This window comes from Camelus dromedarius, chromosome 16 (genome assembly GCF_036321535.1).
Source record: "Camelus dromedarius isolate mCamDro1 chromosome 16, mCamDro1.pat, whole genome shotgun sequence".
Classification (NCBI taxonomy): domain Eukaryota; kingdom Metazoa; phylum Chordata; class Mammalia; order Artiodactyla; family Camelidae; genus Camelus; species Camelus dromedarius.
The window spans coordinates 9,516,710-9,541,855 of NC_087451.1; the positions used below are offsets into that span (position 1 = coordinate 9,516,710).

The 25,146-nt window shown below is 39.0% G+C and overlaps 1 protein-coding gene across 1 annotated transcript in view; it reads left to right on the forward strand.

Moving 5' to 3' along the window:
• Nucleotides 1-25,146, forward strand: part of ANKFN1 (ankyrin repeat and fibronectin type III domain containing 1) — a 292,737-nt gene that overhangs the window by 194,734 nt on the left and 72,857 nt on the right. The window contains exon 8 of the mRNA XM_031468095.2: nt 23,710-23,807. Coding sequence (XP_031323955.2) covers nt 23,710-23,807 — 98 coding nt within the window. The remainder of the gene's footprint in view (nt 1-23,709; nt 23,808-25,146) is intronic.

A 25,146-nucleotide genomic window follows, 5' to 3' on the forward strand; every position in this document is an offset into this window, starting at 1 on the left:
GAACAAATATCTGTTGCTGTCATCTCTGTGACCATAGAGGGTGAATTCCACGGAGCAGGCTTCCATCCTATAAAATAACAAATTTCTCCAAAGGAGTGTTTTGTAGTGCTTATTTAAGCTATCAGGAAAGTGAAGAGTCTTAAATGACAAGAGTGTTTACATATTTAATTTTTGTGTAACGTTAGAACCATAAAAGCTGTCCCTTTAAGATGGGGGATATGTGACACATGCAGTTAATTTCCACATTAAATTATTGAATGAAAAATACACACATTATCCATTGCGACTCCGGGATTAGGTCAGGTCAAATTTTATTGCTCTTGGCCAAGGGCTTTTGTAAGACTTATAAGGCTAAGAGCAGGTAGAGTGTGATCTTTGATATAAGTTACAGAGTTAGAATGAGGTTCTGAGTGGGAAAATACTCAGCATTTCAGAGGTAATTTCACGAAAGTCTTCATGAGACTAGCACATCACTGTGTTGATTTAACTGGAACTTTGTAAGATCACTTTAGCTTTGGTTTCTGAACCTGCCAAGGCTCATGTATCTGCCTGACAATAAATAATCAGCCTTTTCTAGATTGATCAGTAAAGGATGTTAATTTGAACTACCCCCAAGAAGTTTCTTGCATGAGACCAAACGAATATGGCAAGAGGGGAAAAAAGGGAAGGGAAGCCAAACGTAGATGATTCTCCAGCTCAGGGTTCCGAAAGTAAACATTTGATGGGCTAACGGTGTTTTATAGTATTTGCCTTCAAACCTGGACATGGGCATGGAATCTTGGAAAGGGGTTAATTATTCTACCAGAGTAAAGAAAAAATTGTATGTGATGAAAACAGTCTACCAAATAGGGCATTTTGAACAAAGTGCTATCCCGTAGGGTGGTTTATGAAAGAAGTAGAAGTGGTAGCAGTAATAGTAGGAAGTATTTATTGAGCTTTTACTATGCGCCAAGCTAAATGTTTTCTATGTATTACCTCGTCTAATTCTTTCAGCAGTCTTATGAGGTATGATCTATTCTTCTCTTCATTTTGTAGACGAGGGAAATTAAGAAGTTGCTCAAGATGTACAGCTAGTGAGTGATGAAGTCAGGGTATATTCTTCTCCAAACGGCATCCTCGTAACATCCTACTGAACCTCCATTTATGTTAAAATATACACAGGCTTTTATTGTCCTGTAGTAGGTCAGAGCTTACTTATGATCAGTGGATTCTTTGTGTTTGATTATGGCTTCTGAAACACAGGCTTGAATTAAGGGGAATCCAACCACTCCTGGCACAAAACTGCCAAAGTATCAGAGGACTAAAAGTAAGACAGAAAATAACTTGGAACACTTTTACAAAGAATTTTAGGCTGTATTTTCTGTGGATCACTTCAGCTCTGTAGTTCTATATCAGAAATAAGTTACGCTGGAATAATCTCAGAACTAAATTTTAACAAAAAATGAAGTCTAGGTGCTTTCTTTGGTGACTGCAATTACTGCAACTATTTTCAATGTGAACTTTGTAGAAAAGTATTTTATGAAGCATAAATAGCTATATTTAAATATTTAACTTCCTTATAGTGGTCAGTTAGTTGGCCCGTTATAGTATCCTGGGTGTCCTGAAAATTGTCATAGATGTTTACAGGAAGTTTATCTCCCTATGTCCTGTGTTTCCTCCATTTGTTTTCTTTGAGACGTTCTGGTTAAACCCGGATTCCAATTTGCATTAGCAGAGGTATAAACTGCTAGTAGATTAGGATAAAGACACCTGTGGAAATGATGAGAGATTTTATGCAGGTCCACCAGAATACCCTCTTTCATTATCTCCATAGTGGAGGAAGACAGCAATCGGATTCTTTATTCTTAAAAACTACATTCTACTCACAGACTTTGTGAAACAGAAACAGAGGAGGAGGGGGTCAGAAATACTATGATTAGATTACTGAATTGGCAAAAGTTTGCATTCCTTTTACTACTTCAAAAATATTTATGCCAGGGAAAAAAGAGAGAACTAAGTTGTGGTGTAGTCTATGGTATTGGCGTCCTTCCTGGTTACAAAGGTAACCAGCTCCTGAGAGACCAGTGTAACAGATTCTGTGGAAATGGCTAAACTGATACAAAAACAAAAGCTTCTTCAAAGATCCCAGAATCAGAGCCACACAAATACGCCCAACTAACTTTTGAAAAAGGTGCAAAAGCAATTCAATGGAGGAAAGGTAATCTCTTCAACAAATAGTGATGAGCAACTAACTGGATGTCCAGAATGGGAGAAAATAGAACCTCTACCCTAAGTTTGAGACATCGCACAAAAATTAAGTCAAAGTGAATCATGGACTTAAATGTGGAAAGGAATAGGAAGAAACCTGTTTTCATTTGTTGATATCACTGATCACTAGCAAATTTTTCATTTTATTTTTGTCTCTGTTAGTGTTATATTCCTTATTTTTTAAATAAATATGTTCTTCAAATCTATAGGAAAAGCCCATGAATAGGATGATTTCCATAAGAAATGATTATAAAACTATTTTGAGAATGCGTATAATTTTAGAGGTTTCCATGGAAAGAGGAATTCATTTTATAGTCTCATTTACTTAAAAACCTGTTCCTAGTGGCATGTGAATAAATCCCCATTGCTAATGGCTCCATGATGGGGAGAGCCCTACGGATGTTCATCAGCATCTCTTTTGGTTTTGTTTTGTTTTTTTAACTGAAGTGTTGTCAGTTACAATGTGTCGATTTCTGGTGTGCAGCACAGTGTCCCAGTCCCATCAGGATCTCTTCCAGTGAGACTCAAATAGCCTTCATGACCTTGTTCTTCCTCCTTAGGGCAAAGTTGTCCCCCAATAACTAAACCATGACCTTAATACCCTCATTATGCCTAATTTTTTTTCTAAAGCATGACTTTAATAAAGGAAGAACAGGTACAATTTTTTAAACATAAGCAATCACAATTCTCTTCCTCATTCATTTGAATTTGTTCCCAGTTCCCGTACTTGTTAGCTGTATGACCCTGAGTAGGTACTTAACCCCTCTGGCCTCAGTTTCTTCCTAAAATAGGAAGGCAGTGTTTCTGCTATTTTCAGAGTCATCAAAATGGATCCACAGTTATTTCAATAATATATAATTTAAAATAAAATAACTGAGAGCACAATAACCATTAAGCAGGAGAAAAGCCAGGCCAGTTTTGAAAGTTGAGGTCCCAAATGACATTTTCTTTGCCCTGAGGCATCTCTTTGTTATAACCAGGAACCTACTAGAATTCTCCAAAGTCCCTGTTCTTTTCTTTCTCTGAGAAGTTAAGTCTTAAGATAGTTTTGTCCACGAAGGAAGAAGAGCACTTCCTGTAGGCTTCATCCTTTCTACATGACTGTTTTCTTGAGTCAGAATATACTTTGTTTGCTTTATTAATCAGGGAGAGGGACTATAATTTCTTGCAAATTCCATTTGAGTGGTTTTCACTTGGTTAGTTCTAGCTACCCAATGGAAACAGTTTGCCAAGACTTCCCCGTGATCTCCAAGTAAAGGTATCCTTTTATATGACACCTACGTTTCTTTTCAGATAATTTTATTCTTTCAACTGTTTAAACAGTTGACATCTATTTGACACTGTGGCGGTAAATTCTTTGCTGTTTGGTAAGGAATTAATAAAGCTAAAGGATGTGTTTGTGTTGGTTTGATGTTCTTCAAGGTAAGAGGATAAAGATTTAGACTTATAGATCTTCAGCTCATATTGTCTGATCTAATTCTGGAAAATCAAAACCCAGTAAAAGTTAACAAAGAATTGGGATTTTTTTTTAATGGTCTTAAGAAATGACCCTTTATTTTAAAACATCAAGAGTAAAAAAGTGATAAAAAGGATAAAATTAAAAGGTATAAATATAAAACTGTATAAAATCGGGGAAAGAATATAGCTCAATGGTAGAGCACATGCTTAGCATGCATGCGGTCATGCGTTCGATCCCCAGTACTTTCATTAAATAAAAATAAATAAGTAAGTAAACCTAATTATCTACCCCCCTCCAAACAAAACAAAACAAAATATATTTTAGAAAAGAGTTTTACTTAAAATGGTGACATGGTGAGATCCAAAAAGCAAGAAAAAAATAGTAAAATACTAAAAGCCATATAAAATATGTAGCATAAATAAAAAAAAAGAAAACCCCGAGATCCTGGAATTTAACAACCAAGGAAAGCAGAGATTATCTGGCCCAACCTATTCCTCTAAAACTAAGGAAACTGAGACCCAGAGAGGTGAAGGGACTTGCTCAAGGTCACAGAACTATTTGGCAGAGCCAAGATAAAAATCCTAGATTCCTGCTCCCAACTCAGTATTATCTCCGCTGTAGCATATTACTTCCCAAGTCAAAATCACCGGCAACCAGAGAGAGGCCTGAAGCCTAGGCTGGGAACTTCAGGGGTCAATGTGCCCAGCCCGTAATCTGAGCAATTTGTAGAACTGAGGTGAGATTTCTTGAGTTTGCAGAAGTTGAGAATTCTCAACAAAAGGAGCTTGTTCAACTCCGATCTCCTTGGGATTAGAGTAACAGGCTGAGGACTTTTAGACACTTGCTACTTCTTTTGGCATCAGAGGTTCACACCTCGGCCCTCAGATTCCTGCATTTCTAACTGGGGTGGATCCTGGGAACCGAGACCTCAGGTCAGAATCTCCAGACAGTTGGCCAGCCCCGCCATCAGTGCATGGGCGTAGCCCAGTGGCCCTCCCTCTCTGGGTCTCTGAAAAAGAAACAAATTTAAGAGACTGATTTTGCTTTTTAATTGGATTCCCTTTAAACATAACCAGCTGTAAGTGATGATGACTACATGGGTCCCTATTCCTTAACATGCAGTCTTTTCACAGCCTGGCCCCTTTCAGTTGCATCTCCCACCTCTTGTTGTCTTGCATCTAAAGCTGAAACCATGGGGCAGCTCCCCCACCTTGGGCTCGTCATGTAATCCCATGCCTTCCTGCCCTTGCACACGCTCTCTCTGCGTGGTGTGCCCTTCCACCCTCTCCTGACGTCTAGATGGAACAAACAGATAGCTGGGTGGATGGAAGAATGGATGGCAAATAAATGAGGGAATGAACAAACATAGTACAATTTGAGTAGCGCCAGAAAAAACCTGTCATCTAAATGCAGCGCCAGCTCTTTGCAGAGGATCCTCAGGACACACGTACATCTCACTAGGCTTGTGTCTGCTTTTGCGCAGAGGAGTATTCACTCCAGTCCCTAACAAGGCTGATCTGCTTTATTCTCCGCAAAGGGAGAATTTTTGCAGGGGAAATAACAGATTCGGCAGCCCCCATGGTAACAGAGCGTTTCTTTGATCTCTTGCCACTATCTGAGTGTTGTTTTGAAAGCTATTTAAGGATGAAAGCATCCCCCCCAAAATCTACTGTCAAAGGGGATTTCAGCTCACCTCAAATTCAACCAGCTCTGAGGTTTTGCATGTGTAAAACTGAGATGGCGACAGCTACATAAATATTAAATGAGCAATGAGATGTCAGTGTTTTCATTACTGTTTGCAATTGAACTTTGAGTAAAGCTGAGACCAGTTAGTTACATACTCCTGGAGAGACAGCATGGTTTTTGATATGACCACGAAATTTGATTTGGAAATTTTTAAGTATATAGTGTTGCTAATAGCTCTCAGTTTAAAAAAAAAAAAAAAAGCAGTTGAAGCATTTCCTATGAAATGCCAACTATTTGGGTTTACATAAAAATTTGGCTCCCAAATACCCCAGCGATTAGAAAAAAGTTATCTCGTGGTGGCTAACAGGAAGTCACGCAGTTTCCTCCTCCGCACAAAAGGCGAAGGTCATGCCAGCCCTGGGACGGTACCCATCTTACCTGGATCACAGCACTGGTATCCTTCCGTTCTCCATGACTACAGCCTTGCCTCTCTCCAGTTCTTTTCCCACAAGCTGTAAGAGTGATCTTTCTAAAATACAAATGTGATCCTATAATGGCCTGATATTTCAATAGCTCCAAAATGCCTTCAAAATAATGTTGACACTTGTTAGCCTGATAAGCTCCTGCCTCCCCGTCGAGTCTCATCTCTGATTAAAGCCACACTCACATCATCCCACCTCACCTCTTCTCCCGTAAGTGCCCTGCCATTCCCTGACCACACCATGCGTCCATGCCTTTGCATACCCAGCAGCTTCTGCCTGACATGCCTTTAACCACTCTCTTCCCTTGGCAGACCTACACATCCGTCAGGAGTCTGCCCAAAGCCAGCTTGTCTAGAAAGTTATCCCTAACCACCCTCTCCCCAGACTGCTGAGGGCGGCCTCACTCAGCCTGCCTCCATCACAGCACTTACCACACCGCATTATAACCTCATATTGACTTGTCTGTCTCCCCCATTGGACTGTAATTGTCTCGATGGCTAGGATCAGGCATTGTTCATATTTGCATCCCCAGCACTTTACATCATCTGGTGCCTAACAGGGCGCCACTGTACGTCTGATAAATCAATCAGCCAAACAGCACTAGATTGAAAGTTGGATTTGATCTCCTATCCCATATATGCCAGCAATTATCTTGGTGTTGGACCAATAGATACAAAATTCAATAAACTCAACTCTGTGGATTTATTGAAACCTGATTATGTACGTATCCCTCCAGTAAGTCCCCATAATTCTTTTTCTCGCTGTGTGTGGGCCAAGTACCTTACTGTTGAGATTTAAGTGTTGCCCACGACTTTCCTGCCCCACCCTGCTATTGCAGAATAGATAAAAGACTTTTCAAAATCTGCAGAGCTTCATCCTCTCCGAAAGTGGGTGACCTCTTTTGCATGTTTGCAAAATAGCAGTCTTGTTCTTTATTTTTAACTGTGAGTGTGACAGAGTCTTCTCTAGTAAAGTAGTTATTGCAATCATTCATTTAAGACATCTTCAGTGGGACCCTACTAAGTGCCACTTGATCCAGTGGACCAAGATTAAAGGCATGGGTGAATCTGCCAGTTAAACAGATGAGCTGGAAAATACCCAACATACATTTTAGGTCCAAGCTGCTGATTCAGATATGTTTTGTGAGTGCTGAAATTTTAGAGACATCACGTATAAGTAGAAATGTAGAAACCAAAGGCAACAAACAAAATAGAGATAATACAACACTACCCAAGAAGAGTAATTAGACCCTTCAGATAGCCCCAGCTAGGATGTACATTGTCCGCAGTGTTGTGATGTGTAACCTTTCAGAGGGGTCTGGGGGGAAGAATACATGTCTGTTGTTTACAATATGAAAGGCTTTCTTTGATACCCCAAAGCCCATCTGGGATTCCTGGACCCCACGTAAAGAACCGCCATACATGCATATTGACGTTCGTGCCCTCAACACCAGCTAGTCTGGTCATCCCCCGCACAGAAACAGAAGCTGAGTCCGGGAGAGGAGGACGGGGCTCTTTGTCTCCCTGAGCAGCTCTGGAAAGCTTAGTCTTATCTTGATGGGAAAATCTAAAGACTAGATTTTTCAGGATCAATAAAAGCACCTTGTTGAGTAATTTACAGTAGAACGTGAAAACAAATAGGGAAGGGAAATGTCCAAACAGCACACTCCCCCAGGGTGAGACACAAAGGGAAGGGGGCTGCGGCTGGTGCTCCTGAGGTGGTCTGATTCTTTCTTTTCTTTCTTCCTTCCTTCCCTCTTTCTCTCTCTCCCTTCATTCTTTCTTTTCTTTCCTTTCTTTCTCTTTCTTTTCTTTGCTTCTTTTCTTTCCTCCTTCCCTCCCTTCCTTTCCCTTCCTTGTTTGTTTGTTTGTTTGTTTATGTTCTCCCGCAAATCCCTCTGGATCCTAGGGAACCACTCCTGCTTTGGAGTTGGTTTGTCCCCAGGTCGTCTTAGCCTCTCTCTTACCTCAGCTTAAGTGTCTCTAGCCAGAGGAGAAAGAAACAAGTGAAAAAAGACATGGGCCTTCTTCAGGACTGGGGAGGGCCAGAGTGGGCTGCTGGAGGGGAGGGAGGGAGAAAGATTTGGCACCAGTGAGGTTACATAACATGACCCAGGCTCAAAATATGTGCCAGCAATTTATATGAGTTTTCTGTGACTGTTTACGTTGCTGTTTATTTTCTAAATCAGTTCTTACCTTGGCCACTACTGCCACGTGTAGCTGACACGAAAATACAGAACACCTTCATGAGACTCTGCCCACCCCCCCAGCATCAGTATAGTCCCCTGTTCCACCCAGTGGTCACTGCCCTCATCCTCTCTCCCTCTTGAAACCACAACAAGGAAATCACAGTATTGGTGACAACTCGGGCCCTTGGGGAAAGAAGGTAGAGGTGCCAACCAGGAGCCCCTTAGGTTCACTCGGTAGAAGTCAAATATTGCAAATACTTTCTGCAAACTCTTCACAGTTGGAGCTGTCTGTAGCTTAAAAGACCTCAACGGGGTTGTTAGTCCGTTTATCACTTTCTCCTCTTTAGGGGTTGGGGGGGCAGACAAAAGAGACAATGGTTCAAATCCAGACTCTGCATTGATAAGCTGTTTGGCCTTAAGCTAGTTATTTAAAAGTTCCCAGTCTGTCTTCTCATTGGTAAAATGAGAGATACTGTGATAGGATTGTTATGAGGATTAAGTAAAATATTTAGAGGTAAAGCACAGTGCCCCAGTAAATATTAATAGATGTCTTCCCAGTATCCTCCAAAGATCACCAAGCAATAGCTCCCTATAAAACATTAGCTGTTTTGTTTAATTCAGGATTTTTAACCTGTTTTTGTAACATTTGATACATGCCATATTTCAACACCTTTATTATGGTATGATTCCTATACAGTAAACTACACATATTTCAGATGTACAATTTGATTAATTTTGATAGAAGTGCACACCCATGAAACCACCACCACAATCCAGATAGCTAACATTTCCATCACTCCCCAAGAGGTGCAAATTTTGATATCCCAGTGTATCCCTTCCCAACCCCTTTACCCCCTGGTAACCATAAGTTTGTTCTCTATGTCTGTGAGTCTGTTTCTGTTTTTTAAGTTCATTTGTGTCTTTTTTTTTTTAGATTCCATGTATGAATGACATCATATGGTATTTTTCTTTCTCTTTCTGAGTTACTTCACTTAGAACAACAATCTCCGGGTCCATCCATGTTGCTGCAAAATGGCATTATTTTATTCTTTTTTATAGCTGAGTAGTATTCCATTTTATATATATGGAATATATATAATATATATATTATATATTATATATATTATATATATATATATATATATTATACATATATAATATATATATATTATATTATATAAATGGAATATATATATACCACATCTTCTTTATCCAGTCTATGGACATTTGGGTTGTTTCCCTGTCTTGGCTATTGTGAATAGTTATGCCATATTTTGTAAGATAATCTGTAACTTCTTTTAAATGATTGGAGAAATTTTCTTAGGGAAAACTGCCAACCTACACCCTTTGCCAGTGATTCTCGCCCACTATCAGAAAACACCTGGCCCAACTCAGCATCATTAGAAATACCCTTTATTGGGGCACTTGAGGTACCCATAGCTACTGTTTTCAGAAGAATTTGCTGGAATTCATGGCCCTCCTTAAAATGTGCTCTCAAACAATGCAGTGTAGATAAGGTGAAAAAGATGCTATACATTTCATTGTTTCTTGGGGTCCAGCTGACAAGTGTTTTGTCACTTTGACTCGGGAGGAAGAGGAAGTAAGTGACTTGCATTTTATTCAGTTAACAGCTATTTTTGGAACTGTTATTACTCCATACAACACACAATGTTGGCCACTGTGGGGGATGCAAAAAATGAGTCAGACACAGTGTCTTCCCTGAAGAAAATTACAGGGAAGATAAAAATGCTCATTTAACACAACTTTTTGGAATGCCTACAATGTGCAGATCCTCTTCTAAGCCCTGGGGATACAGTAGGGGAAAAAACAGACAAGCTCATGAAGCTCATATTTCATGAACAAACAAGTAAATTTAAACAAGACAATTTCAGATAATGATAAGTACTAAAAATAAAGGAGGATATGTCGTGGAGGGAGATGCAGATGAGCTGTGTAGAAATAACTTAGTAAGTTAGAGAGGAAAAAAGTGCAGATGAAGGAAAGTGGGTAGAACGGCGTGACAGGAGATTCTAAAGAAGAAGGCAGGCGCCAGATCATGACTCCTCGTAGACTCCGGGTCTACAAACTCTTTCTATAAAGGATCAGATAGTAAATATTTCAGGCTTTGTGGGCCATATGGTCTCTGTTTCCACTGTCCAGATCTGCCACTGAGACAATACGTAAAAGAATGAGTGGGGTTGTGTTCCAATAAAATCTCACTTTTGGCCACTAAAATACGAATTTCATAGAATTTTCACAAGTACAATATATATATATTTTCAATGTAGAAACCATCCTCACTTCATAGGCTGTACAAAGACAGGTGGTAGGCTGGATCTGGCCCACAGGTCTTAGTTTGCCAACCCCTGTTGTAGCTGTGTTAAGGTGTTTGGATTTTATTCCAAGTTCACTTATAAGGTTCCAGTGAAAACCTTGTATTGTGATATGATTTATGCTTGGAAGAGACTGTTATGGCTTCAGTGGATTGGGATTAGGGGGTGATATGAACAGAGGCACACAGGCTAGTTCAGCTCTGAAACTGCCCTAGGAGTTCCAGTGTGAAACGATGGTAGCTTGGGTCAGGGTGATGATAATAGAGTTTAAAAAAATTAAAAGGAGACAGATGTGAAATATGTTGTACAGGTAGAGCTAAAATTAAAAAAAAACATTGCATGAATCTTTATAATATAAAATAGAGGGGATTAATGCCAGAAAGAGTGACCGATAAAATTACTCTGGGAAATCAGAGCGAATGACATGGAGTTGAAGGAGTGTGAGCATTTCACTTGAGTAGGTTTGTTACAAGAGGAGACAGGAGAGGCATCAGACTGGAAAGACAGCTTGTTTCCTGAGAGCTTGCATGGTGGTCAATAATGTAACATCAGTTCAATAAACATGCATTGGCCTACTCTATGCCATGGCATATGCCAGCTGCTAGGGAATATAGAGATACACAGTCACTGCCCTCACTGAGCCTGTAAGATCAGAGAGAGAACCGCACTAGTGGATTATTACTGCCCTACAGAGGGCTCTGAGAGACACAACAGGGACTTCAATTGTATCTTGGGATCAGGGAACGCTTATGTGCAGCAGTGACCTTTACACTGACTGCTGAGGGAAAAGGAAGGGATAATTAATGAAAGTCAGGAAGGAGATAGATGAACAGTACGTGTGGAAAAGAAGAAGCCTGACATGTTTGAGGACCCAAATATCAGAGAGAGAAAGAGAGCCTGCAGGTGTGATGAAACTGAAGAGAAAATGGAGAAGGCCCAGGCCACCCAGGGCCTTGCAGGCCAGGATGCGGATGGAGGCTTTTATCCCAGACTGTTCAGTAAGAAGTTTTAGGTGAGTTCTGAGTTCATACAGACCTGGCTTTAGTTTCCAGTTCTGCCACTTGTTAAAATGGTAGAATTATTGATGAATGACTTAGCCTGTCTTGAAGGAATATAGTGAGGGAAAAAATGACAAAATCATCTGTGAAAGTAGCTGGTCTATTTTCTTTTTTTTACCATTTATTAATTTACGTATTTATTTTACAATATCACATTTTTTAAATTGAAGTATAGTTGATGTACAACATTATATGTTACAAGAATACAATACAGTGATTCACAAATTTTTGAGTTTATACCCCATTTATAGTAATTACAAAATATTGGCTATATTCCCCATGTTGTACAATGCATCTTTATAGCTTATGTTATACCTGATGGTTTGTACTCCTTAATCCTCCACCTCCATCTTGACCCTCCCCCGTTCCTCTCCCCACTGGTAACCACTAGTTTCTTCTCTACATCTGTCTGTTTCTTTTCTGTCATACTCACTAGTTTGTTGTATTTTTTTAGATCCTACATGTAAGTGATATCCTACAGTGTTGGTATTTCCCTCTCTGACATATTTCACTTAGAGTAATGCCCTCCAAGTCCATCCATCCTGTACACGAGAAACTAATACAACATTTTAAATCAAATTAAACTTCAGTTAAAAAGAAAACAACCAAGCAACCAACCCATTTAAAATATGAGCAGAAGAACTAAACAGACATTTTTCCAAAAGAGGAAATGCAGATGGTGAACAGGGACATGAAAAGTTGCTCAACGTCACCAATATCAGGGAAACGAAAATCAAAACCACATTGAGACACCATCTCACCCCTGTCAGAATGGCCATCATCAAAAAGAATACAAATAACAAATGTTGGCAAGGATGTGGAGAAAAGGGAACCCTTGTACACTATTGGTGGGAATGTAAATTGGTGCAGCCACTATGGAAAACAATATGGAGGATTCTCAAAAACCTAAGAACAGGACCACCATATAGCCCAGCAATCCCATTCCTGGGCCTATACCCAAGAAAAACAAAAACAGTAATTCAGAAAGATGCATACACTCTGCCGTTAACAGCAACATTATTTATAATTGCCAAGATATGGAAGCGTCCTAAGTGCACATCAATAGATGAATGGATAAAGAAGATGTAGCATATATATGTAATGGAGTACAACTCACCCACGTCTGTTTTCATTAAGTGTTAGTTTTCTTTTCCTGGAGCACAGAGCAAATACAGAGACTAGTGCAAAACAAGGCTCAGAAATTAGGTTAAAAGCCCAGTGAAGAAGTCCTTATTTTATAGATCAGAGGGAGCAAAATGGAACTCCGTTTTGAGGATTGTCCCCCATTTACCAATGTCCACACATAAAGCCACTCAATTTGAGCCCATACTCCATACTTCTACAAGAGTGAGGCGGGTGTCCAAAAATCAATATGGCATGGACCCTGTCCTTAAGAAGTTTAATTCCTTAAAGTTATAAAGAGGAAAATGGGATGTTAAGAATGGGTGTAGTAGATTTACAATAGCTAAGATATGGAAACAACCTTAAGTGTCCACCAATGGATTAATGAAGAAGATGTACACACACACACACATACACATATACATAATAGAATGCTACTCAGCCATAAAGAAAGATGAAATCTTGTCATTTGCAACAACATGGATGGACCTTGAGGGTATTATGCCAAGTGAAATAAGAAAAATATGTGGAATATTTTTAAAAATTTAAACAAAATAAATGAACAAGCCAAATCAAATAAAAACAAACATATAGCTATGGAGAAAAGAGTAGTGGTTACCTGAAAGGAAGGGGGGTAGTGGGGGGAGAGTGAAATAGATGAACGGGTTCAGCTGTATGGTGACAGACAGAAACTAAATTTTTGGTGATGAGCACACTGCAGTGTGTACAGAGGTAGAAATAGTGTTATACACATGAAACTTATATAGTGTTGTAAACCAGTTACCTTAATAAATTTTTTTAAATGTGGGTGTAGTAGAAAAATGAAAAATGCCCTTCCCAAAAAAGCCAAATTTAGGCCTTTCTCTGAATGAAAGTTGTCTTTCTGCTTTTGCCCCTGTGGCTGGTTATTTTAATTCCATGAGGACCCAGTAGGATTCAGAAAGCTGTGCTTTGGTCACACATCTTGGACCTTGCATGTGTAAATGAGACAGCTGATTCTGCTCTTTCCTGCTTTGTACCCTTTAGAAACATAAAATAGCTTGTCAGAGTTCTCTCCCTGCAGGCAAGAAAGGCATCACTCTGTTGGAAACAAAACAAAAATCTCAGCACCCCAAGAAGCTTCACAGGAAAAGAGCTCTTACCCCTTGGAACAGGTGTCAGATGCTGCCTATTCCCAGACAGGAGTGTGGGGTGGCAGTCCCAACCTTCAGATCTCTAATTGTCACTTGCTTTTGAGTCTCTGCTATTGTTCAGTATTATCCATTGCAGTGTTTAATGAACAAGAATTATCACCTGGACAGTTTCTCTTCAAAAGTAGTCTAAAGCAAGTGAAAATCCCTGTGGACATCTTGTAACTCAAGGATATGGCAGTATTCTAAAGAAAAAGGAAAAGTGAGTTTGTCTGAATCAATGACCAATGTTCCTATTTTTAGTCCAGTGTCTTCAAAGTGCCCATTCATAAAACCCAGATAATCATAAAATAAAGTGTAATGATAATGTAAAATAATAAAATATAATAATAATAAAGCCCAGATAATCCTGTGTAGGCATGGAGCTCTTTCAAGCCATAAGGAGTAGTGGATGTGAATGTCTTGCCATATATAGAGTCAACATTTAGGTTTCTGTTGGTCAACCCCTGACTCTGCCATCCTTGTTGCAGTCAAGTCCACAGATGCCTACAGGCTGTACGCTGTGCCAGTTTCTGGACCAGCCCTCCCAGACGGTGTCTACTTCATAAATGAACTTTTGCTCCAGATTCCCTCACTGTGCCACTTCTGCCTCCTAAAGGGGTTTACATACTTCATTCTATTTTTTTTTTTTTTGAAAAGTCAGTTTACAGTGTTGCATCAATTTCTGGTGTACAGCATGATGTTTCAGTCATCCATATACATACATAGATTCCTTTTCATATTTTTTCGTTACAGGTTACTACACGATATTGAATATAGTTCCCTGTGCTATACATTGAAACTTGTTTTATCAATTTTTTATATAGTAGTTAGTATCTGCAAATCTATCTCCCAATTTATCCCTTCTTACCCCCTTCCCCTCTTGGTATCCATAAGTTTGTTTTCTCTGTGAGTCTGTTTTGTAAATATGTTCATTCCTGTCTTTTTTCTTTTTTTTTAAGATTCCAGGTATAAGTGGTATCATATGGTATTTTTCTTTCTCTTTCTGGTTTACTTCACTTAGAATGACAATCTCCAGGTCCATCCATATTACTGCAAATGGCATTATTTTATTCTTTTTATGGCTGAGTAGTATTTCATTGTATAAATATACCACAACTTCTTTATCCAGTCATCTGTCGATGGAACACTTAGGTTGTTTCCATGTCTTGGCTATTGTAAATAGTGCTGCTATGAACATTGGGGTGCATGTATCTTTTCAAATCAGAGTTCCTTCCAGATACATGCCCAAGAGTGGGATTGCTGGGTCATATGGTAAGTCTATTTTTAGTTTTTTGAGGAATCTCCATACCATTTTCCATAATGGCTGCACAAAACTACATTTCCACCAATAGTGTAGGAAGGTTCCCTTTCATCCACACCCTCTCCAGCATTTATCGCTCATGGACTTTTTAATGATGGCCATTCTGACTGGTGTGAAATGATACCTCATTGTAACTTTGAGTTGCATTTCTCCAATAATTAGCAATATTGAGCATTTTTTCATGTGCCTATTGGCCATTTGTATGTCTTCATTGGAGAATTGCTTGTTTAGGTCTTCTGCCCATTTTTGGATTGGTTTTTTCTGTTGTTATTAAGCTGTATGTGCTGTTTGTATATTCTGGAAATTGTCAGTCACATCATTTGCAAACATTTTTGGCTATGCCGTATTGTCTTTTTGTTTTATGGTTTCCTTTGCCATGAATAATAGTTTGTAAGTTTAGGTCCCATTTGTTAATTTTTGCTTTTATTTCTATTTCCTAGGTAGACTGCCCTATGAAAACATTGATAAGATTTATGTTAGAGAATGTTTTGCCTATGTTTTCTTCTGGGAGGTTTATAGTGTCTTATGTTTAAGTTATTAAGCCATTTTGAGTTTATTTTTGTGTATGGTGTGAGGGAGTGTTCTAACTTCATTGGTTTACATGCAACTGTCCAACTTTTCCAACACCACTTGCTGAAGAGACTGTCTTGTCTCCATTTATATTCGTGCCTACTTTGTTGAAGATTAATTGACCATAAGTCTGTGGTTTATTCCTGAGTGTTCTATTCTGTTTCACTGAGCCATATGTCTGGTTTTGTGCCAATACCACACTGTTTTGATTACTGTACTTCTACAATATTGTCTTAAGTCTAGGAGGGTTATCCCTCCAGCTTCATTCTTTTTCTTCAGTATCGCCTTGGCAATTCTGGGTCTTTTGTGATTCCATTAATCTTAGGATGATTTGTTCTAGTTCTGTGAAAAATGTCCTGGGTAATTTGATAGGGATTGCATCAAATCTCTAGATTGCTTTGGATAGTATGGCCATTTTAACAGTATTAATTCTCCCAGTCCAAGAGTGTGGAATGTCTTTCCATTTCTTTAAATAATTTTTCATTTCTAATCAGTGTTTTGTAGTTCTCAGCATATAAGTCTTTCACCTCCTTGAGTCAGGTTTATTCCTAAGTATTTTATTTTTTTTGATACAATTTTAAAAGGGATTGTTTCTTTACTTTTCTTTTCTGTTATGTCATTTATAGTGGTATACTTCATTCTTATTTCCTGGTGATGAATGTTATCTAAGTTATCCCTGAGAAATCTATTCCCCTCCGACACTATACCCTGCTGGTCAAGATACATCTACCTTTAGAGTCTATCTGAGCAACCACCTAGCATTTATCCAGTGGTGTAATGGTAAACATTTAAAATTGGATCTCTAGGCTACAAAGCATACACACAAACAAACACTCTTAAGTCTTTTATAAAATTTTACTGATAGAAAGGATGTGTAGCACACAATTTACAAGGAATAATAAATACACCATACGCTTTTTTATAAATTCTTCATAGCCTATCAATTCTCCCAAAATGCTTTTACTTTCATAGAATTACAGACAAGTGTAGTTACCATGTAAACATTGGTTGATATTTTCATTTAGTTTAAGGAAGTAAAAGAAAAATGAAACAATACAGACTTATATTAGAACTTCACTCATTCATCAGTGACGTTCTTTGTTGAATCACGCAATAGTTTTCAAGTACAGGGAGAATATTTCCTCAATTTTTTGTGTGCTTTTGCTGATTTCTATGGTGCATATATTCCCACCATGGCCAATTTAAAGCTACCAATGTGATGTCACTAAACAGATTGGGATGAGATGTATAGTAGTACATCATTATATGTTATTTCCACCATACAGGAAAAATGGATATTATTAATACTCTCAAGAGCATGATTAATAGTAAAATGCAGTAAACTAGGCAGTGAGGAGTTCTGAGTATTTACTGTCTCTTTTTTAATGTAACTTATTTGTTTATACAATTTAATTTTTGATGATGGCTGTTTAACTACCAGCTCACAAAATTCTTGAAATTTCAACAAACAGCTCTTGCGAGCAATATGGGTCACCTCCAGCATCTGTTGCATTTGTCCCACCTAAGTGTGGATGGAGCCAAACTCTAACTCTCCTTCTCCCTATTTGTGCTGCCTCTAAAAGCCACCCTATCATGCCAACTTGATGTGACATGATGAGGGGATTTTGCACTCTACTTTGTGATAAACGTGAGACGTTCCCAACTCTTAAATGTTCTAGGAAAACAAGTAGGTGAATCTAGTAAGGAAAAATATCAAGAAAAAAATGATCTCTATATGATCTGGGGCTTCAGGATCACTTATGCATCTAATAACTCCCCTAGTGCAGATCATTTAGATCTTCTCATCCCCAAACTGCAGAGATTACTGGAGGAATTTTTATTCAAAGTCACCCCTGGTTAGATGACCGAAAAAGTATGAGAGGTGCAGCTCCATGAATCTCACTGGAGACATTAGCTGGCAGCAGCTGGGCCTCTGGAAGACTGGTATTCATTCAATAAACATTTCACACCAGACATGGAAGAAGAGAAAGAACAATTAGTAGTAGTTAGAATCACAAAAATGATAGTATTTTCTATCTAGAAAGCCAAGAGGATCAAGAAAGAGATAAATTTAGAGTAGGAGCCACAATAGGGTGAACAATTAGGAGAGGAATAAAGAAGCAAACAGATCAGATTGTAGAGCTGACTTGTTACTTAACAGTATTTACATACTTTGCAAAAACCTGAACACAGCATTTATGCATCATGTCTGTATCTGTATGCAGCTTTGTCATATGGCAGGCAAAACTAAGACAGTACACAATGTACAGAGGTAGGGCCATATTATTTTGTGGACGGCAGAATCTGACCACAAACAAATACAGCTTTTCAATTCCAACTGTGCCTTAAATCTTCTAGAAGTAGTGGGTGCAGGAAGGCTCCACTAGTGTCCAAAAAAAGAGAGGGGGAAAAAAGCCATTTGCCCTTAATTTAAATCATTGTTTTTCTAGGGAAATTTAATTTAGGGAAAAAAATGTTTTTCTAATTAACTAGAAGACTGTGTGCTATGCAAACAATAAAGATTCTTGTTTGAAAGTAATGCATGCCCCTGCTCCTAGAACTACCAAGGGAATTTAAAATAAAAAATGCAGCGGCTCCAACCTCCTATTTTTCCAGAGCTAAACAGAATTCCCAGATCCAGAGCTTTTACGTCAGTTCCCAATTTAAAACCTATCAAGTGTTGAGCAGACTGACGCTTCAGTAAGACACATCCTCTCATCTCTAGAAGTGACTGTATTTGATCTTTCTCTGGGTTTCACGGCCTGTCCCTCTCTCCTCCTTTCTTCCTCTTGTGCTATGGCTGGCCTGAAAGGTTAAAAACTTCACAATTAGATGGAATCAGAGGAAGATTTCATAATGCTCCAGTGCTGTGCTGGGCAGTCTAGCCAAATTCCATTCACTAGCTAAGGCGCCTGAATGAGTGTGGCCAGTAAGAATGCTATTTTGGTTCCACAAAAGTGCTGATAGGGAATAGGAAATAAACTTTCATTTTGGGGGGTTCCTCAGGGCAGTATGGACAAGTGAAGAGTCTGGGATGTTGGGAATCTGTAAACCAGGAATTAATCCCTACTTCAACTACTTACTGGGCAACTCAAACAACTTCCATTCTCTTTTGACTGTATTTTGTTTATTCTAACAGTTTTCTTAGTCTTTGTGTACCAATGTCAGATTTCTATCTACCTTAGTTTTCAGGCATTTCAAAGTCATGAACCAGGTATTTAATTCATCCAACATTTACTGAGCTACCTATACTGTGCTAGGTGCTGTGAGAGATGCTTTGGAAACTGGTATTAATACAGCGTGGTCCAGGCTCTCAAAGAGCTTATAGACTAAAGAGGAGACAGATCTCTTAAATACAAAACAATAAAGCAAGCACAACATAAGAGATATATTAAAATTTCTATGGGAAAATTGGCAAGAGAGCTTCCCTTGGAAAGCCAAGAAAATCACAGAAAGGAAGAGTCCTTGAACCAGGCCTGTCTGAATGAAAGGGGAGAAGATTTCAGGGAAGGAGAGCATACCAAAAGGGAAAACAGCATAAGCCACGGGTCTGAGGTCAAGTGACTGGTGAGGATAAGGTGGGAAGTCTGGGTAGGGCCTGGGCAAGAGGCAAGAGGTACCTTTGCAGTCTGTCCTCCTGATGTGTGAGGAGGATAAAACAATGCTGGGCTTTGAGGCATGTGAGATTAGAGGGAGAACTTGGACAACAGCAGGTTTTAGATTTTTTTTAACCAATTGAATAGAAATGAGACACTGCTGCAATGTTCTCTCTTTATGCGTTTACGTCTGCACAGTCTTCACCTCTCACAACGCTGGCCTGAACCTGCAGTGTCATCAGCTAAAGCAGGGTGTGCTCATCACACACCACATCATGGGCTTGACATTCACCTGCACTTGAGACTAAAGTCTCTGTGCATCCTAACACTTCCAGCCATGAATTTTCTACTCCTCTCACTGATCCTGTGACATTTCTCCTCACATTACAGACCGAAGGTGACAAGGCCAGACCTTCAGGACCTCCTTCTCTTCCTGTGCTTTCAGCCTGTGGTTTATATAGCTGCCATCCGGAAAATGGTGATGGTTCAACTAGAACTCTCTTGCCCAACTGACTCTACATTTCTAAAGCTTAGATAAAAATGAAAATACCTGTTAAAATAACAAAGCATCACATTCAAAATATTCATAGTTATTTGATATAAATGCAGTAAATCACGGTTTGACCCAGAGCCAAATTTTAAGAAATACTAACACCTATGTTTGGTCTGGTACCTTTCCTTCTAATGTTCAACTGCTATGAGCCATTGCATGATTAAACCCTGCTTCTATTTCCCAGACCTAAGTAGAAACAGTTGCCCTGATCTTTATCTTAAAATTATAAGTCATATAGTTTTAAACTTCATATACATGGCTCCAGCCCTTCAGGGATTTAGAGCAGACTTATAAGTGATTTTCTCATGGCTTTAATATTAAGTCTTTAAACTACCTACACATAACTTTCCAGAGAGACCATGCTAAGTTGCCTTCTTAGAATTCCCAACTGACTCTCAAAGCGATTCCTGCTCACTCTGTTTCCCTCCCTCATTCCTTAAATGACCAGAAACTCCTTTCTTCATGTCAAAAGAGTCCACCAATCCAAAGAAATACATAGAGGGAGAAAACTATAGGTTCCCCCCAAATAGAGTGGCCATTCCAACATGGAGAATTTTTGTCCTCCAGTGTAAATCTTCTCTTTCTCTAACCCACTCCCCCTTTGAAACCCAGGTGTGTTATAAGATCTACTTGGACTTAAATGCTTAAAACTGCCTATTAACTCCTTAGGCAAGCCCATACCTCCTTGCAAACCTGTTTCTCTTTCAAGAAGCCAGTCCTTATTTTCCACCTGAATCATGCTTTGTAGAACATATGTCAATAGTATACGAACAGTTTTTATTCAAAAATAGTTTCTTCGGAAATTTTAAAGATTGCATCTTTGAGCAACTTTTCATTAATCACTTGTCACATAATCTGGTCTTGTTCCCACTAACCCTTAGCTCTTCTTTTGCGGATATCACCCAGAGTCCTTAGCTGAAGTCAGAAGATGCTGATGCCCAGCCTGAGGCTGAGATCTCCACCACCACAGTCAGCCATGCATGTCTCAATGGCAACCCAGGATATTTCTGTTTATGGAATTTTCCTATGCTCTTTGCTCTTTCTAGATGTCCTTGGATATGTGCTACAATTGTCATTTTGTCTGTGCAATTCCTCAATGATTGAATTTTTTTCTTTAGCTAAAATAATGTGCAATATTATTCTCTGATTACAAACCCTCTCCAATTTAACTTTAAGAAACTTAGCTTTTTCAAGAGCTAGGAGCTTATAAGCAGAATAAGACATTTTGGAAAAAACTGTACATATATATTAAAATACATACATATGTATGTTTTCAAATATGTATTTATGATGAGATATAGGCTGCATTTGAGAGTTAACATATAACCTTAATCAAATTAATCTAATTAGATTTTACAATATGCCTGAGAGCTTCATAGGTCAAGAATCTGGAGAAAGAGAAGATTCACATGGAAGAAAAATACTCCATGTTGGAAAACCAGTCTATTCTGGATGTGTGTGTGGGTGTGCATGTGTGTGTGTATGTGTGGATACGCATACAATAAAACAGATATATTTGATTTGTAAAATATTTAGTAAGCATCTTCTATGCACTAGGCACACAGATTCACATTATAGAGGGGAAAAAATGATTGACACATTTCCTATTCTCAAGTTTCTCACAACCTAAGAAAGAGATACATGCAATAAAGCATAATACGTGTGTAATAAATCTTGTTTTATATGAATAAAGGACTTTGGGAACCAGAAACAGGTGTGTTTAATTAATTATTCCTGAGGAATTTAGAGTTGGCTTTGCTAGTTCTTAAAGGATTAGTAGGGCTTTGATAAGCAAAGGTTGGACGATGAGCAAAAAGACAGAGGCAGAAAAGTACACAGAATGATCAGGTAGCAGGGATTTACAGAACAAGGACTTTGCTTCAGGAAGTGGCAGGAGATAAGGATAGTTGCAGAGGGAGGATGGGACTAGATTATGAAGGTCCTCGAACACCTTGTTAAGATTTCATTTTATTTTGAAATCAACTGGACACTATGAAAAGATTTTTAAGAGGAGAACTAAATAAGTAGATGTGCATTTTAAAACTATAATTCAGGCCATAGTAAGACAATTGTATATAAGGAAAAGGAGATGAACAGAAAAGTCAATTGGGAGAGTTTATCATTAGGCCTATAAGAAAATCAATTGCAGAGCTGACGTTCATGATGAGAAAGGTCTGCTCTAGAGTAGTTTCACTGTTAGGGAGAGAGGGAAACCTGTGGGAGACTTTTAAAAACAGAGCCTACTCGGTTTAGTACTCAACTGGTTGTGAGGAGTTAGGGGAAAACAAGAGGCCAGGATGCTCTGAGATCTGGGGCTGGTTGACTGGATGTGTGGGAGTGCCATGATCTAAAATTAGGAAAACAGAAGAGAAACATATTTTGGTAAGGAGAAGCACTTAGTGGACACCCAGTTGGAGTGGGGGACACTCAGGTGGAAATTTACAGAAGGAAGTTAGAGCTCCAGAGAGAAGCTAGACCTAGAATTACAGTTTTAAGAGTCATACCTGGAGCCATAAAAGTGGATAAGGTCACTACCCGGGGCAAGCATGTGGAATAAAAAAAGAGCCAAACCCTCAAGGAATATCACATCAAAGGAAAAAGAAAACGATGAACCAGGGAGAGCCTGAAAAGAGGGGAGCAGGAGCTAGGAGAAGCAGAAGAGAGGGTGCAGCGGAAACCAAGGGGAAAGACGGTTGCAAAAAGCAGGGGAGGCCAAAGCGGGCAAGATTGCCCAAGAAGAGACTGTTGTGGATGATCAAAGGACTAGGGATTTTAGGGGAGCAATTTCAAGAGAGTGAGCAGAGCAAGCTAGATTCCCAGGAGCATAATGAAGAGAAGCAGAGAATGCAGGGGCAGCAACTCGAAAGCAGAGGGATTGTGTGACTCTAGGGGAACAGCAGGATTTAGAGATGGTTTGGCTTAATTCTGAGGTATGTAAGTGTCACAGAGAATATAATTTAAATCTTAAGATCTATAGCTTGTCATCATGAGGTTTAAAAATATGCAGGCCTTGTCTTCCATGTGACTTAAACTCCTGCTTCATTTAGGATTGCTTCAAATCCTGCCATGTGTAAACTGTCACTTAAGACACTTTTTACTGATGATACACAATTTATCTTTCTTGACCATGTTTTTTTCCAACCAACGGAAAATGTTATGAAAGAGCATGGTCTCACAGTAAGATGGGGTGTTACAATTTGGGTATTAGATTTAACTGCGAATGAATACCCACTTTGGGGATGTCAGTTATGGGGGAGCACTGAAGAGGTCAGCCACAAATCCCAAATTCTCTAGCTGAAAAGAAGCCAATGAAAAGGCCTGGAAGATGGTATCAGGGAGGAGAAGGAAACCCAAGGGAGCAGTGTACAAGACACTGAAGGAAGAGAGTGATTCCAAAAGGAGTCAAATTATGTCGAAGGAAATGAAAGGAGGCTTCTTCATCTGGGAGGAGAATGTCCCTGGGATCTTGAAGTAGAACCCTCAGTAAATTGGTGAAACAGAAACCAGATATGGGGAACAAACAGAAGGTAACATCCTAATGAACCCTTCACTTCTCACATGCAATAATTAATTTATATTCTATATATAATTAATTTTTATATGTAGTGTGCCTGAGCATGTATGTCTGTATGTGTGTATGTGTGTGTGTGTGTATATATATATGTGTGTGTATGTATATTTAAGGTATTAATTACTGTTGAATGATTACCTTTTCTCTGCTCGTTTTAAAAAACAATTGTGAACTTGGAAACTGACTTGTCATCCCAAGAATTGTCAGATGTGCCAATACAGGGAAAAGCAGGTAAACTTACTGCTTCTGAGAGAGACTGTATGCTGGAGTTTCTGTGATGTTTCTTGATAGATGACTATTCTCTCTTTCTCTTTTCCTCCCTCCCTTCTCCCCTCTCCCCCTTCTATCCAGTGGAATGGAGCATGTCTAAAGACTTTTGTCCTTTGGCTGGAGAAATCATCATGGAAAACCTGCAGACCCTGAGGTGCATAATCACAGGACTTACAACGGTAAACACCAAATCCTTCCATTAGACTTCCCATTCCCCTGCCCCTGATGTTTGTGCTGGGATATTGGTAGCAAATGCCTACTCTGGAAGCAACAGCCAACGCCCAGTCCTCTGGCAACAACTGCCACTCGTTAAGTGTGATATGTCTGGTATCCATAATCTGAACCCCACAAAGGAGTGAGCAGACAGCATGAACCACTTTGTAAGCTGCCATGTTCTACAGAGATCAGAAAAAGACTGGCCTCATGCAAGCCTTGAAAGCTGCTGCTTTCTGGATCACAGTCTAATCTTCGGAGGGGATCAAAGGCTCTAAGAGATCCAATTCTGACTCCCTGTCTGACAGTAAAAATAATAGCCCGATCTAACCCTCACCCCCACAGCTTCGGTTGAGATCAGTCATCAATTGGAATCACACAATTTCCTGAGAGAAATCCTTTTCCCTTGATTAAAAAAAAAACTGTCTAAATATCCTTTCACAAAAAAGAAACTATATATGGTGGTGCTCCATTTCTCAGTAACCTGAACCAATTTAAACTGTAAATGAAAAACTGGAACAAACCATGCTTATTTGTTTAACCAATCTAAACTTAAATGTTCATTATTTGTAGAACTATACACCATATGAGCATATAAAATGCAAGAAATAAAGACATAGAGCAAATCATTTCACACTTGAACAAACCCTATATTTCCTTAAACAATTAAATGTAACAAAACTGGATCATCAAAATCTTTTTTTAATTGAAAAACATTTTAAGTAAGCTTAACTCAAACCTGTATCTTTATCCAATTCAAATAATTAATATTTTAAGGCCTTCATATGTGAGAGGTACAGGAGAATTTTATTGTTGTTCTTCTAAAAGATCAGGCAATTAAAACAGTTATCTGTAAAGCATGCTCCTGAAACCCAGCATTAAAAAGCTGCATTAGTTGTATCTCTTCAAGTTTGAACCAGCTTATTCCAATAAAATTCTTGGTGGTTCGGTCACCACCACAGAATCTTAACTTTTAGTCTTACTTACACGTCTACACCAGGGGCCAAAACTGTGGATTAGCAGAACAAACAAACCCCTGAGTGGGTGGCCCCCAGAGATGCTATCGACAGAAGACTGATTCCCAACCCTATAGCTCACATGATGGAAGACGGCCAGAGAGAACCCTAAGGAATTTCCACTGCTTAAAAGAAAAAGTGATATGGTGATAAAAAAGGAAAACTCTCCATAGAGAGTTTCTCTAATATTTGAACTAATTTTTATAGGGATTAAGTTTTTCCACTTGGTTGTCCAATGAGAGCAACACAGACATTATCCTAATCACATAAAAGCCTAGAAGTAGATTTA